This window comes from Watersipora subatra, chromosome 9 (genome assembly GCF_963576615.1).
Source record: "Watersipora subatra chromosome 9, tzWatSuba1.1, whole genome shotgun sequence".
Classification (NCBI taxonomy): Eukaryota; Metazoa; Bryozoa; class Gymnolaemata; order Cheilostomatida; family Watersiporidae; genus Watersipora; species Watersipora subatra.
In genome coordinates this window covers 22,450,230-22,463,401 of record NC_088716.1, presented here as the reverse complement: position 1 = coordinate 22,463,401, position 13,172 = coordinate 22,450,230, and the positions used below count along the sequence as shown (strand labels likewise).

Below are 13,172 nucleotides of genomic sequence, written 5' to 3'. Positions count from 1 at the left end.
CGCGAAATTGAATTTCGCGAAAGTTGACTATATAATATATATAATGTGAAATTTCGCGAAATCCAATTTCGCGAAAGTTGACTATATAATATATATGATGTGAAATTTCGCGAAATCCAATTTCGCGAAATTCACTTTCGCGAAATTCAATTTCGCGAAAGTTGACTATATAATATATATGATGTGAAATTTCGCGAAATCTAATTTCGCGAAATTCATTTTCGCGAAATTCAATTTCGCGAAAGTTGACTATATAACATATATGAAGTAAAATTTCGCTAAATCCAATTTCGCGAAATTCACTTTCGCGAAATTCAATTTCGCGAAAGTTGACTATATAATATATATAATGTGAAATTTCGCGAAATTCAATTTCGCGAAAGTTGACTATATAATATATATAATGTGAAATTTCGCGAAATCCAATTTCGCGAAATTCACTTTCGCGAAATTCAATTTCGCGAAAGTTGACTATGTAATATATATGTGTAATTTCGCGAAATTCATTTTCGCGAAATTGTAAGCATAGAGGAATGTTTTGTAATCTATTTATAAATTTTCATTAAACTCACTCAAGCGTTTTACAGACGTTCAACTATATAAAGCAATCGAGAACGAATCATTATTATCATAACACTCTTCATAAGCTAACAGAATTCTGAGAAGGGTAAAATGTCAGAATGGAAATGTACAGATAGTTGTCTTCAAATTTGGGCTACACCATGGGAATATTGTACACACGAACTACTTTCCTGTACATGTGGACATGTATATGATGGATTAGCACAATGTGTACATTGGTAAGTACATTTTGAAATTTTAAATTCTAAAGTTTTATATGAATATATAATTATTCATTTTATATACATCATCTTTTCTCAATTTTCAATGGTTTTTCAAAAAATTAAACAGGTATCAAGAAGATGGTAAGGAAACTGATGAAAAAAAACAACTCGAAAGAAACAAACTCTCAAAATAGTGAAACGGAGTTGCAATTGGATTTACCATTGGATTATCCTTTAGACGGATTACCTTCCTGAACATGTGGACAAGACGTATACGATGGCTTAGCTCAATGTATATTTTGGTAAGTAGATTTTGAGAATTTTAAAACCAAAGATAATAGTTATCCATTTATTTCATCCTTTCTCAATCCTCAATGTTTTATATATTTAAACAGTGATGATGCAAAACAAAAAGAAGTTGATGAGAAAAGCGAGTCAAGCAACACATACTTCTATCTCGATAAGAAAGAATTACAATATTCTGAAGTGACAAGCTCTTCAACTCCACAGAAAACTGGCAATTAGTATTTATAAGAAAGAATTTTTTTTGAATGAATATATATGCAAATCAATAGAACCTTTAGAAATAAAATCTTCATCTCCAAAGATGGAGAATTTATATTTTATTGTATATTTTAAGATACTATTATTAAAATAAAATCAATACAATATTCACATATCATTTTCATTGTGGAATAAAAATTTAGGAAAGCATGAAAATTAGATTACAACTTTAGCAGCAGCATGTGATTATGATAAAAAATTTCGACATCCTGTAATTTGTCTACAGAAAAACTTTCATTTCCATACTCTCTTCTTTATTACTTAGATGATATAATCTTAAGGCTCTTGGTATGAATAAGATATCAGTTATATTTTCCTTAAGATTTTCAGATGATGTCTGAGTTGTCATTCTGCTCACTGGAATAGTGGTAACGTCCGTAGTTGCAATGTTGGTAGGAATTGTGGAAATGTGTGTAGTTCTGATGGTGGATCTTTCTACAGAAAAACTTTCATTTCCGTATTCTCTTTCATCATTATTCGGATTATATAATCTTAAGGCTATTGGTACAAATGGGATATTAGTTATATTTTCCTTAAGATTTTCAGATGATGGAAGAGTTGTGATTCCACTTGCTAGAATGATGGTAGCGAGTGTAGTTGTGGTGGTAGTAGGAATTGTACTAGCGAGTGTAGTTGTGGTGGTGGTAGGAATTCTGGATGTGTGTGTAGTTCTGATGGTGGATCGAGTAGTGGAAGTATTAATTGGAGCTGTAAATCTACCATTATTTTCTTCGAATTGTGGATGATGACAAACAAACTTAATAGGCAATGCTCTCCATCCACAAAACCTTGAACGAGCTGAGTTGCCTACACAATATCTCGCTAACCGTGAAGATGGATTAGCCCATTGAACAAGTCGTTCAGTAATTCCCAACCTTTGAATAATTTCATAACTAGCTATACCATAAGTACAATCCGAGGGGTTATGTTTTAATTGAATTATATTTCGTAAAAATTCACCGTTAACCGAAAAAAATCCAAAACTAATAAATAGTATTGGAGAAATTTGAATTATATCATCTAGTTTTCTATAAAGACTCTTCATGTCTTCTCAAAAGAAATTTTTCATAATGAATAAATCATTCGACTTTCCCCTTTCTTATTACTCATCTTTAAAGAGTTTTATAACGAAGGGAGACTTAACCGATTCCACGAATAGACACGCCCGAACTCGTCCAACATCAGCGTTCATTCAACCGAAACGACATAACACCGTTCACCCCACCGGTCGCCAACCCAACCCCAACCATTCGACGATCGATCGCTCAACTCGTAGACACCCAAACCCCAAACCCATCGCATCGAAACCCGAAACCATCGCCCTCTTCACGTCATCCTTCCCACAATTCCTCTCGACCAGCACCGCATCCTTCCCACAATTCCTCTCAAACTTCATAACCTTAGCTCCCAACACTCACACACCTACCCCCCCAAACTTTCCATCAGACAACACCATTCTCCGAGGTTCTCGGGCTAAAATGTACCCAAAATCCAACTTTAAGTGCAAATGTGTGTAGATCTGCTCCTACTATACTACTGTTAAGACGATAATCAATGTACTTTTGAATTGGTTAAAGTGATTATCAATGTACTTTTAAATTGTTTTTTTAATGTTTGCAACAAATTCAAATAGATTAATCAACAATCTCTAGTTTCAAGCTAGGCAGACTTTTCAGAGTACTCACTTCTTATAACATTGATTATTTATGCTACGTTTTTTCACTGACTAGCTTTCACATTCTATATTTCTTATGGTTTTGTCTTTAGGATCTGTTCACATATGTCATAGCTTTTCCTATTAATACTTTTTCAGCTGTTAACTTTAAATTTCTGAACAAGCTCTTGTCTGTTTCTAGGAAATAAAAAAAGAAGTGAAAAGACTTTACACCAGCAATGAGAAGTTGTCATTTCGCTGTAGAGATCAAGAAAAGACAATTAGAAAGATTGTATCCCAGTTCAAGGAAGTGCAGAGTAAAATGCGAAAACTAGCTACTCTGCATCCTGAACAGACAGAGATGTGTCCTTGTAGCTGTAGTCAGAGGCTTCTGTTTTATAGACTTCCTCTAGTCACAGATATTCCTTACTGGTGGTTGCCCAAAACTCATTTAGTATAAAATAACATAATTTAGTCTATCATTACACAGATGAGGCTGTAATGGGTTTTGAGTTTGTTTTTAGTATTTTAACAAGTTTAATTTGCATCTCGCCACAGAATCTGATTTGATGAAAGGCTAAGATTAGTTGAAATGTAAAGATTTTCAGTAGCTTGAGGCAAAGATTATGGTTGCTATGTTGATTGCTATATAGTGTGCTTCCTGTTGGCACTAGTAGGTACATATATATTGTAAGTAATTAGCTGATTGTTGCAAGAGCTACCATATTCCATCATTCTGTTAATCTTTAAACTTAGAGAGCAGCCCATCCTAGTTGGACTTTCAGATGTTTTTTTTATTTTAGAAAATGGATCCTGTTATGTTTGTAAATACAATTACTATTTATACAGTTTTTTATATTTTATATTCAGCCACACTATGACAGTCATGCAGGGTGCTGAGGTATAATTCAAAATAATGTGATTCGCATTGCAATAAAGCACTTTAGAGACATTTGATGAATGCTTGATCTCTCAACACCTTCCATGGATGTTTAAGTCTCTTGACTCTGTGTGTATTTTGTGATTTTGTGGACACTTTTCTACTGATCACTTGATATTATGGGTTCGTAAAGATCAGAGAATGTCAAAGTGGTAGTTAAATGGAGGTGACGGTCAAATGGAGGTGACATTCAATTAAAGGGTGGGCGCTCTATTCTTCAACCCTTTTCTTATAATGGCAGTCATATAGAGGTGGTATTCAAATAAAGATGACGTTCAAATAGAGGTGGCGTTCAAATAGAGGTGGCATTCAATTAGAGGTTTTATTGTAACTTAATTAGCCCTAATTCGCTTGATACACTTAAAATTTGATGAAGATTTCTTCATTTGGATTAAGTGAACAGTTGTTTGTGAAAACCTTTTGTTTGTTTATAGAGTCTTGAGGAAACGAAGAGACTGCTGGATGCAGAGAAGATGAGATGTGATGAGCTGAGAAGGAAGTATCATGAATGCAAAAAGGAGGTAATTACTTTGTACTTCATCTACTGACAACTCCAAAATAGCAAATTGTCTGTATTGCAGTAATGTGTTGCCCATATTCTGTAGTACTGTGTAGCCCATTTTGTAGTATCATGTAGCATATTTAGCATTACTGTGTGGTCTACATTGTGTTACTGTATAGCCAATGCTGTAGTACTGTATAGTCTACTTTGGTCGTATTACTGTGTAACCTATGTTTGATTACTGTGTAGCTCATGTTGTTATTTTTTACCCAATTCCATAGTCCTTGAATTCATTTGTAGGTTGCCTCCCTGCAAGAACTTCTCAGAGCTACAGAGTTGAAACTGGTCGAAGCAAACAATGACACACAAATAGTAAGTAGTGTGGCCACCTGCAGAGATGGTTCATTTCTTAATATGTGATCTTTTATGGCCACTTTGTATAACTAGTAATTAAAACTGTCGTCAAAATTGTAATAAATTCAAATGTGTTGTCAACCTTTTAAATGGATCATCCATGTGGAAGAACTGCTCAGAAGAATTAACTTTATCAAAATATAAACATAAAAACAATCTGTTTTTATGTGGTCTCAGCTAGAGTAGACACTGTTTAAATTATTATTAGAATATTTATTACTCAGGCCACTGAGACACTGGAGGATACTAACAGGTATTTTGAAGAGAGATTTTCAGCGCTCTCAGGGGAGCTGTGCTCAGCAAAAAAGCAGCATCTAGACCTTGAGTGGAAGAACATGGACAAACAGCATCGGCTATTGATAGAACGACAGCGAGCTGATGAGACGACCTCGAGCTGATGAGACGACCTCAAAAGCTAGGGATATGATTAAGGTAAGTTGTACAGTACATTATGTGGCTTGTTTTTCATTCTTTGTGATCAAGTTGTTGTCTACTAGTGATGACAGGTTATGAAGGTGTCTCCTTTGTTGTAGTTCAGCCATAGTATTGCAAGTTTAGGAATACTCTTCCATCATTTATTTTAAATTAGAGGGCAAATAGGTAAAAGTCTCACAGAAATTTTACAACTAAATTCTGTGTAAATCTAATAGTTGTGGAGTTGGTAACTAAGTGCTTCAAAGGTTTTTTTGGTGAGAACGTCTTTCCAACATTTTACACATATTAAGCCAAGATACACCATGGAATCTTTTATTTCTGCACTCTATTTCTACACTGTATTAGAACTCACTCATTTCTGATCTGTTTCACTTTATTAAAAGGTTGCACGAAAACATCTGACAAACATGGCCGACAGAATGGACTTTGATCAATCCACTATCAATCACTCACACTGACACTCACAGCATATGAATCCACTCTGTCTAACACAAGGTACGATGTATATGTTTATTGACAATCTCTCTCAAATCATGGAAATACTAACTGATGTCTCAGTGTACTGGTGATTAGTTAGAGACATCATACTGGTGCTCCTGTGTTAAATCATGTATGCTAGTGTCTACTTCACCCTACCTTATGTACAACTGCTAGCACCTGCTGATATATTATTGTGGATGCAAGTACATCCATGATCTGTCACCTCAGGTTAGCCTGAGCTCTCTCTGTTAGACGTACTCCGCATCCTGACCTCATACACTTTTTGTACAGTATTTCCTCAAACAGTAGCCAACTACCTACAGGTAACTCATAGCAAGCTAAATGCTATCTGACAATCGGTCTTCAATGTAACTATTATTGGTCATTAACAGTCTAAAACTGGCTCTTATTCACTGTTGTTTTACATAAAAACTGATTAACTTTGAATGGCAAATATTTTTCAGGTTTCTGTAGTACTCTGAAGCCCGAGTCATGCAGCAAGTAAAGTGAAGTTTTCGTTTTCATAAAGTTTGGCTAAAATAAGCAACTAAAATAACCAAAGGGTAAAAGCTTGCAGCCGAACAGATTCAGTCGCGATAATTCTGGTTTAGCTAGATGTAATTGAAGCTCTCGTTTCTTTAGTCAGCATGTCATTAGCAATTTTTCAATTAACTTATTTTTCATCGTAAAGTAGTAAATTGCAATAATCTTTTCTTAATTATAACCGGCTAGGCAAATGTGAAATAGTATAAATGGAATCAAATAATATATGAAAATATTAAAATAATATAAGTAAATATGGAATAAAATAAATGTGGAATAAAATAACATGAAGGGAACCACATAACATCTGATGTTCATTTGGGAGTTGTCTCGCTGCAGAGACTTATGCTCTTTAAAAGCTTTGGTTGCTGGTGTAGCCGCAGCTTAATAGTTGAACAAGCTGTAACTACTTCTGTCTGGTATGTATACAGGAGGAAAGGTCTGTTTTTGTCATTTTTATGGTGTAACTACAACCGACAGACTGTCTGCTATGGCTGAACTGTGTTGCTAATATTTGAGCATTGATCTTGCTGAATATGTAAAGTGCTCTTATTAACCAGACTAACAATAGCTTTGTGTAGAGGCTGGCCTGCTCTCTCTTGTCTCTCTCAGTTATAAGTTTGGTAAAGCATTGTTCTTGTAATTCACAGACGTCCTTTTGTCAATCAGTAGGCCAACATATGCTCTAGTTTTATATTGCAGGAGGAATGATCGCGTGGAAGGTAATTCCTCTTTGGAGCAGATTCTCAGCGTATCACAGGGAAGATATCAAAGTAGCAATCGTCCAGCTTAGTCGCTTTCTCGTGTACGTACTGGAGATCGCTCTGTATCTAATCTAACACGTTCCTCCGTTGGTTCTCTACGCTGCACCAGAGATAGTAATACACTAGCTCTGGGTTGTATTTGATTATATAATTATTCATCTTTCCTCTTTTTATAGTTCACATCAAGCAGCCAAAAATTGGATGCCATCATAAGAGAGATGGAAAAGCGATGGCTTATATCTTGATGCTTGCTTCCGCTCTCAGCCAATCACTGATGTTTTTACACAGTTTCTTCCGTCCACAGCTCTGCTGATTACAGCTTTCATCTAGACTAGCTTTACTGAATGATTCTCTTTGAGTATTATTTTGTGAAGTCGCATTTCCTTGCTTGCATAGCTTAGTTTATATAATTAATAAAAAAACTGAGTAAACTTCGTTGGAAGCAAAAGCTATAGAATCATTACTAGCCTTTTTTGTTTTCCTTGTTTTTCTTTGTATATAATGTGCCAAAGAAGAACAGCCTCTTTTCTTCATAGGAAAAATGCAAAACATCTCTCTCCCTCTAATAGATGTTTGCTAGTCATTCTATGGAAGAAGGCAACTTTTTTCTCAGAGCGTGTTTTTATGGAAGATGTCAATAGGGGACGACTTCTTTCCTTAGTACATATTTGTTAGTAATACACCAGAAGAGACCAACTTCTCCCTTGAGTAGATACTTGGATATAATATAAAATCAATTCTCTGTTATGTAGATATTTCTATGAAACACAATGGAAAAAGAACGTCCTCACTTATCAGTAAGTATTCTGATGAATTACACAAAAAGAGAATAATCTGTCTTCAGCAGGCTTTCACACCAACCTAGGGAGAGGATAACTTCCCTATTCAATGTAAGTTTCCAGTATTACATGGATTAGTTAATCATTTAAGGAATGGAAAGCATTTCATAAAAATGTAATGATAGCAGATAGGGCATACATTTCATGGATGTACTCATATCACATAATACTGTACATATTAGATGGTAACTCTATGGCTAAATCACTGATAAACTGCTCGTGAAGGGGTTTGTTGACAATTGGCCAAAATTACATGTACATTGTATTTGGAGAAAGATAATCATTTCCTCTAAATTGAATGTTAGCATTGTTTTGTATGTATTCGAAGTCTTATGGTATTTCTGGTTTATAACCAGAATATTTGCATGTCTGTAGATTATGAAACCAAAAGATAAAACCCATTTTCGTTTCACTTGAAGCGTAACCGCTGTTTATTCTTTGCAAAATGCGACACAGATTAAACAACAAATGAGCTTAGGAAGGCTAGTCGAGCAGACGCCATCTCATCAGGGAAACTTGAATCTGTTTTAGTCAACAAGATGATCAATCACTTTTATAATAAGCTCTGTTGGCTCATCTACGTGTATCTACTTTGAAACTTGTGTGTGGAATAGAATACCTGAAATATATGGTATGAATTAGATTAGCATAGTCATAAATAAGCTTGTTTTTTATATTTTGTTCACATTTATTCAATAATAGCCAGCGCAATATACGATCATGTTTGCTCATTTGATAGACCATTATGTAGAACATCTTTTTACAGTAACATTTGCTCGATTCTAAGCAATACTCACCATTATCATGTTCGAAGCCTCCAACTAACGAACCCAACGGTTACGGCTCCTGAAAAAGAATTGAATGTTGTGAATCTTGCCTTAGCAGTAAAACCTGGTTCAGAGCAATGTCATGCGAGGTACTGCACCCTGCTATACAAGCTTATGCATATCACTATCTATGTCATAGAATAACCAATATGTCTGACCTATTAATGCTTAATTTATAGTTTAGCTGATGATTTAATTTACGGTTTAGTAGATGGATAATTACTAGGTGTGAAAAACTAGTCTAATCCTTAAGTGTTTAGGGCTGGGTACTTAATGATTGATACATGATATTAGAATTTAAGGCTTTTCAGCACACGATAGCAGGCTATCATAACACTTCATAGTGCTGCCATTATAATTTGAACTGTTAGCCTATTATTCATAGTCAAATTATGGTTTTATTGATGTATTTATGGTAGTACATGTAACAAGTCATCTTTTTTATTGGTAAATGATACCTTATATGGAGGAAGGAATATAATTATTTAACACACTATAAATAAAAATAATATAAGAAAAAGGAGTATTACTTTGTATAAAGTACCACTACACAAAGTACAATATAAATAATATAATAAAAAGGATTATAAGTACATCCATAGAGAAAGTCATAAATACGTGACATTTTATTGAATAATATTAGCACTCATGAAGAGGAGTAATAAATCTCAGTGTCAGCTGCTGATGCCACTATTGCTGCCGGTACTTTATACTATACAAAGTATAAAGTACCATTATAACAATCAACACTATTTTCCCTATTAGCTTATGTGAAAGCTACATGTAAATCGCTTCTTCATCTTTTATGTATTCAACTGTAATGATGCACAATCTGCTATCTCTGCTTAATTTTGAACATGTGATTGTTGCGAGTGTATTGGGAGTTGTCTATGCTTGCTCTAAGAGTTGTATTTTCTATGATGTAACCTGATTAGCAGTTTTAAAACATTCAATCTGTCTGGTATCATAGGTGTTTTCATATCTCTAGCTTGCTCAGTATATAAACACATAATAGTAATTTGTAGTTACACGAATGTAAAGGGATAATTGGATATTATTGACACACATTTTTAATCATTACCTTTCTATGTACCTTGGAACTCACTTAATTTATTCATTTCTATTAACACTCTTTGATTGACCCAAACTTAATAATCCTAAACCAATGACAGTTGGCACAGGTTCTTCTGGTCAATTCATACACTACCTATTCTCACCTGCCTATAGTGACAATCTGAGCAGGTACTCTCTGTTCGAGCCATAACTACCTATTCCTACCTGTCTCTAGCGACAGTCTGTACAGATTCTTTGTTATGTGATTTTTTCAAAAACATCAGAACTTTTCAATAGAAGTTGCTTCTGGGTTATCCATGTTTGACTGTACGTAGATTTAACAAAAAGGCAATTTAAAAGTTTGTTGGAAGATTTTCCGACCCAATGTTTAAAAATCTAGAGAAAAATTTTAAATTATTAGCTGCTATTATAGAAACAACTAAAAACTAAGGATATACTTGAAAGCTTTTCAAACTTCTGCTTACTCGATTCCATGCCTTTGCTAGCTCAAAGCCAACATTCCTTCGTTTTTTGCCTTTCAAATTCTTTTTGTTTAATCGGAAAAACCCTTTTTCTTTTCGCGTATCTTCTGTTTGGTCACACCCATCCATCACAGCCTCCTCCCGAAACTTTCCTTCTAACTGTTTATGCGTGTCCGAATGAAGTTCTGCATACTCACTGTCATGACCATTCTTTTCATTCTCATGTTGTCTATTTGGCTTTATTTTACCATTATTTTCTTCCTCTTTTGTTCCTCCTATTTCTGGAAAAACACTTTTTTTGTTGACACGCAATGCAACCGATTCATTTGCATCATTTTTTCTGTGTGGCTTCCGGCTCTAGTTTGCTTGTCGATGTCTCCTCTCTGTATACCTATGGCAATATTTAATTTAACTGTTTCATTCTCATTTGCTTCTGTCTGCCTCCCTGATTCAGCTACTTTTTGGGTGTTTTCTCTCTGTATGCCTCATGCAGCTTGTTCCTTACTATTTCCCTCCTCACTTTCCTGTTCAATTCCCATCTCTGAGAAAACTTCAACCGTATCAACTTTTAACTGAACTGTTTCATCCTCATGTTCTTCTGTCTGACTCCTTGATACAACAACATTTTTGGTATCTTCTCTCTGTGTACCTTCAGCAACTTGCTCCTTACTATTTACCTCCTTGTTGGTATGTTCAATTCCAATCTCTGAGAAAACTTCAATCATATCAACATTTAAATGAACTATTTCATTCTTACTTTCTGTTTGGCTCAGTAATTCAACTATATTTTTGGTATCTTCTCTCTGTGTACTTTTAGCAATCTGCTCCTTATTATTTACCTCATTTTTTTGTTCGAGTCCTATTCCTGAAAAAGCTTCGTTCATATTAACATTGAAACAAACTGTTTCCATCTTATTTTCTTCTGTCTGACTCACTAATCCAATTAATTTTTTGGTATTGTCTCTCTGTATACCTCCTGCAACTTGCTCTTTGCTATTTCCCTCGTCGCTTTCCTGTTCGATTTTTGTCACTGAGAAAACTTTGTTCATATCAAAATTAAAATGAACTGTTTCATTCTCATTTGCTACTGTCTGCCTCCCTGATTCAGCTACACTCTGGGTATCTTCTCTCTGTATGCCTCCTGCAACTTGTTTCTTACTATTTTTCTCCTCGCTTTCCTGTTCAATTCCCATCTCTGAAGAAACTTCAACCATATCAACTTTAAACTGAGCTATTTCTTGCTCATCTTCTTCTGTCTGGCTTCCTGATCCAACTGCTTTTGCTGTATCTTCCCTCTGTGTACCTTCAGCAACTTGCTCCTTACTACTTCCCTTCTTGTTTTTATGTTCAACTTTCAACCTCGAGAAAACTCCATTCATATCAACGTCTAATTGAACTATTTCAGTCTTATTTTCTTCTGTCTAACTCCTTGATCCAATTAAGTTTTTGGTACCTTCTCTCTCTATACCTTCCGCAACACGTTTCTTACTATTTCTCTCCTTGCTTTCCTGTTCGACTTTTATCCCTGAGAAAACTTGGTTCTTATCAGCATTTAAATGAACTGTTTCATTCTCATTTGCTTCAGTCTGCCTCCTTGATTCAGCTATGCTCTGGGTGTCTTCTCTCTGTATACCTCCTGCAACTTGTTTCTTACTATTTCCCTCCTCGCTTCCCTGTTCGATTTTCATCCCTGAGAAAACTTCCACCAAATCAACTTTTAACTGAGCTATTTCATGCTCATCTTCTTCTGTCTGGCCCCCTGATTCAACTGTTTTTGCTGCATCATCTCAGGAAATTCTTTCGAATTCAGTTTCTTGCTGATACCCCTCATTGTTGTTTGGTTATTTTTCCATCTCTCTAAAATACAATAAATTGTAAGTTTTTGTCTAAGAACATAACCTAATTAACACACAGTTTTGTTTATCCTTTAGGTTTCCTAAAGTGTTCTGTAGTCAATAAGAATAATACATATGGTAGCAAAGAGGTTGTTTAAATTTTTTTCAATCTGAATATTATGTTAACTTTTAAATGAATTGAACTTGGTTGCAATCGTTTTATTTCCCACAAATTACTATAACTACTTACACTTTAAACATGGCTGCCGAGATTAGAGTTTATTCTTTATAAAATTGATCAATTGTTGTTCACTTTCAAAATGTTAAACTAGTCTTATACCATTTGACTACAATGTTTTAAAACAATTTGAAACTCTTAAGTTTGTCTTAAGCCTCATAAGGTTTTTATGAAGAACCAAATGTGAGATCTTGACATATTTCTTATTTCACTTCTAATGCTCTTCAGGTCTTTAGTAGTGAATAGACAAATGAAACAAGTTGTTAAGAGATACTGCATCGCTATTAGCCTCATGTCACCTATCAAATAAGACATGAAGTCGGTTAGAATTATCTAAAATTAACTTTTAGCAAGGTCATTTTCTCTTCTCTTTTGCTAAGATATTCTGCTGGTGCTAAAACCAACACAAAAGAGCAGATTAGCAAAGCCTTTTTTATCACTGTCACTAATGCATATTAGTAGAGGCCCTTATTATGCTGATAACAATCACAATGCTGTCACATGACACTTAATTTGCCTGCAAGTCCCTACAGGTTATACTATCCAATATTCAGCTTAAAACTTATTAAAAATACAAGCTACTTCTGTAATTACCCACATGCACTACTTACTTTCAATACTCATACTTAGGAGTTGTCTCATCTCCTCCTCCTGGCCCATGTCCTCTGGCGTTTTCCTGTCGTTATTGAGAATGTCCCTGGCTGCCCCTTGGCTTAGCAAATAGCTAAAAATTATTCCATTACAAACCCTCAACCCTTAGCTATAAATATGATCAAAATGCTCAAACACATTATTCAAAATAATTATATTAACGACC

At 34.8% G+C, this 13,172-nt stretch overlaps 2 protein-coding genes across 2 annotated transcripts in view; one reads left to right on the top strand and one right to left on the bottom strand.

Annotated features, from left to right (window-relative positions):
- Positions 1–5,257, top strand: part of LOC137404899 (coiled-coil domain-containing protein 150-like) — a 36,660-nt gene extending 31,403 nt beyond the window's left edge. Inside the window, exons 9-12 of the mRNA XM_068091125.1 lie at positions 3,206–3,457; positions 4,378–4,464; positions 4,746–4,817; positions 5,084–5,257. Coding sequence (XP_067947226.1) covers positions 3,206–3,457; positions 4,378–4,464; positions 4,746–4,817; positions 5,084–5,257 — 585 coding nt within the window. The remainder of the gene's footprint in view (positions 1–3,205; positions 3,458–4,377; positions 4,465–4,745; positions 4,818–5,083) is intronic.
- Positions 5,258–7,106: 1,849 nt separating this feature from the next.
- Positions 7,107–11,661, bottom strand: LOC137404898 (neurofilament medium polypeptide-like). The gene is made up of 3 exons (XM_068091124.1): positions 10,788–11,661; positions 10,286–10,563; positions 7,107–7,181 (listed from the first exon to the last, which is right to left on the bottom strand). The coding sequence occupies exons 1-3, from the start codon at positions 11,659–11,661 to the stop codon at positions 7,107–7,109; spliced, it is 1,227 nt and encodes a 408-aa protein (XP_067947225.1).
- Between the last annotated feature and the right edge of the window lie 1,511 nt (positions 11,662–13,172).

Excerpts from the sequence above, each read along its gene's own strand:
- LOC137404898 (XM_068091124.1), bottom strand. The coding sequence starts at position 11,661 with ATGAATGGAGTTTTCTCGAGGTTGAAAGTTGAACATAAAAACAAGAAG. Across the intron at positions 10,564-10,787 it reads GGAAAGTGAGGAGGGAAATA|AAATAGGAGGAACAAAAGAG; the intron begins GTAAGGAACAAG and ends GTGTTTTTCCAG. Across the intron at positions 7,182-10,285 it reads TAGCAAAGGCATGGAATCGA|CGTAGAGAACCAACGGAGGA; the intron begins GTAAGCAGAAGT and ends TCTCTGGTGCAG.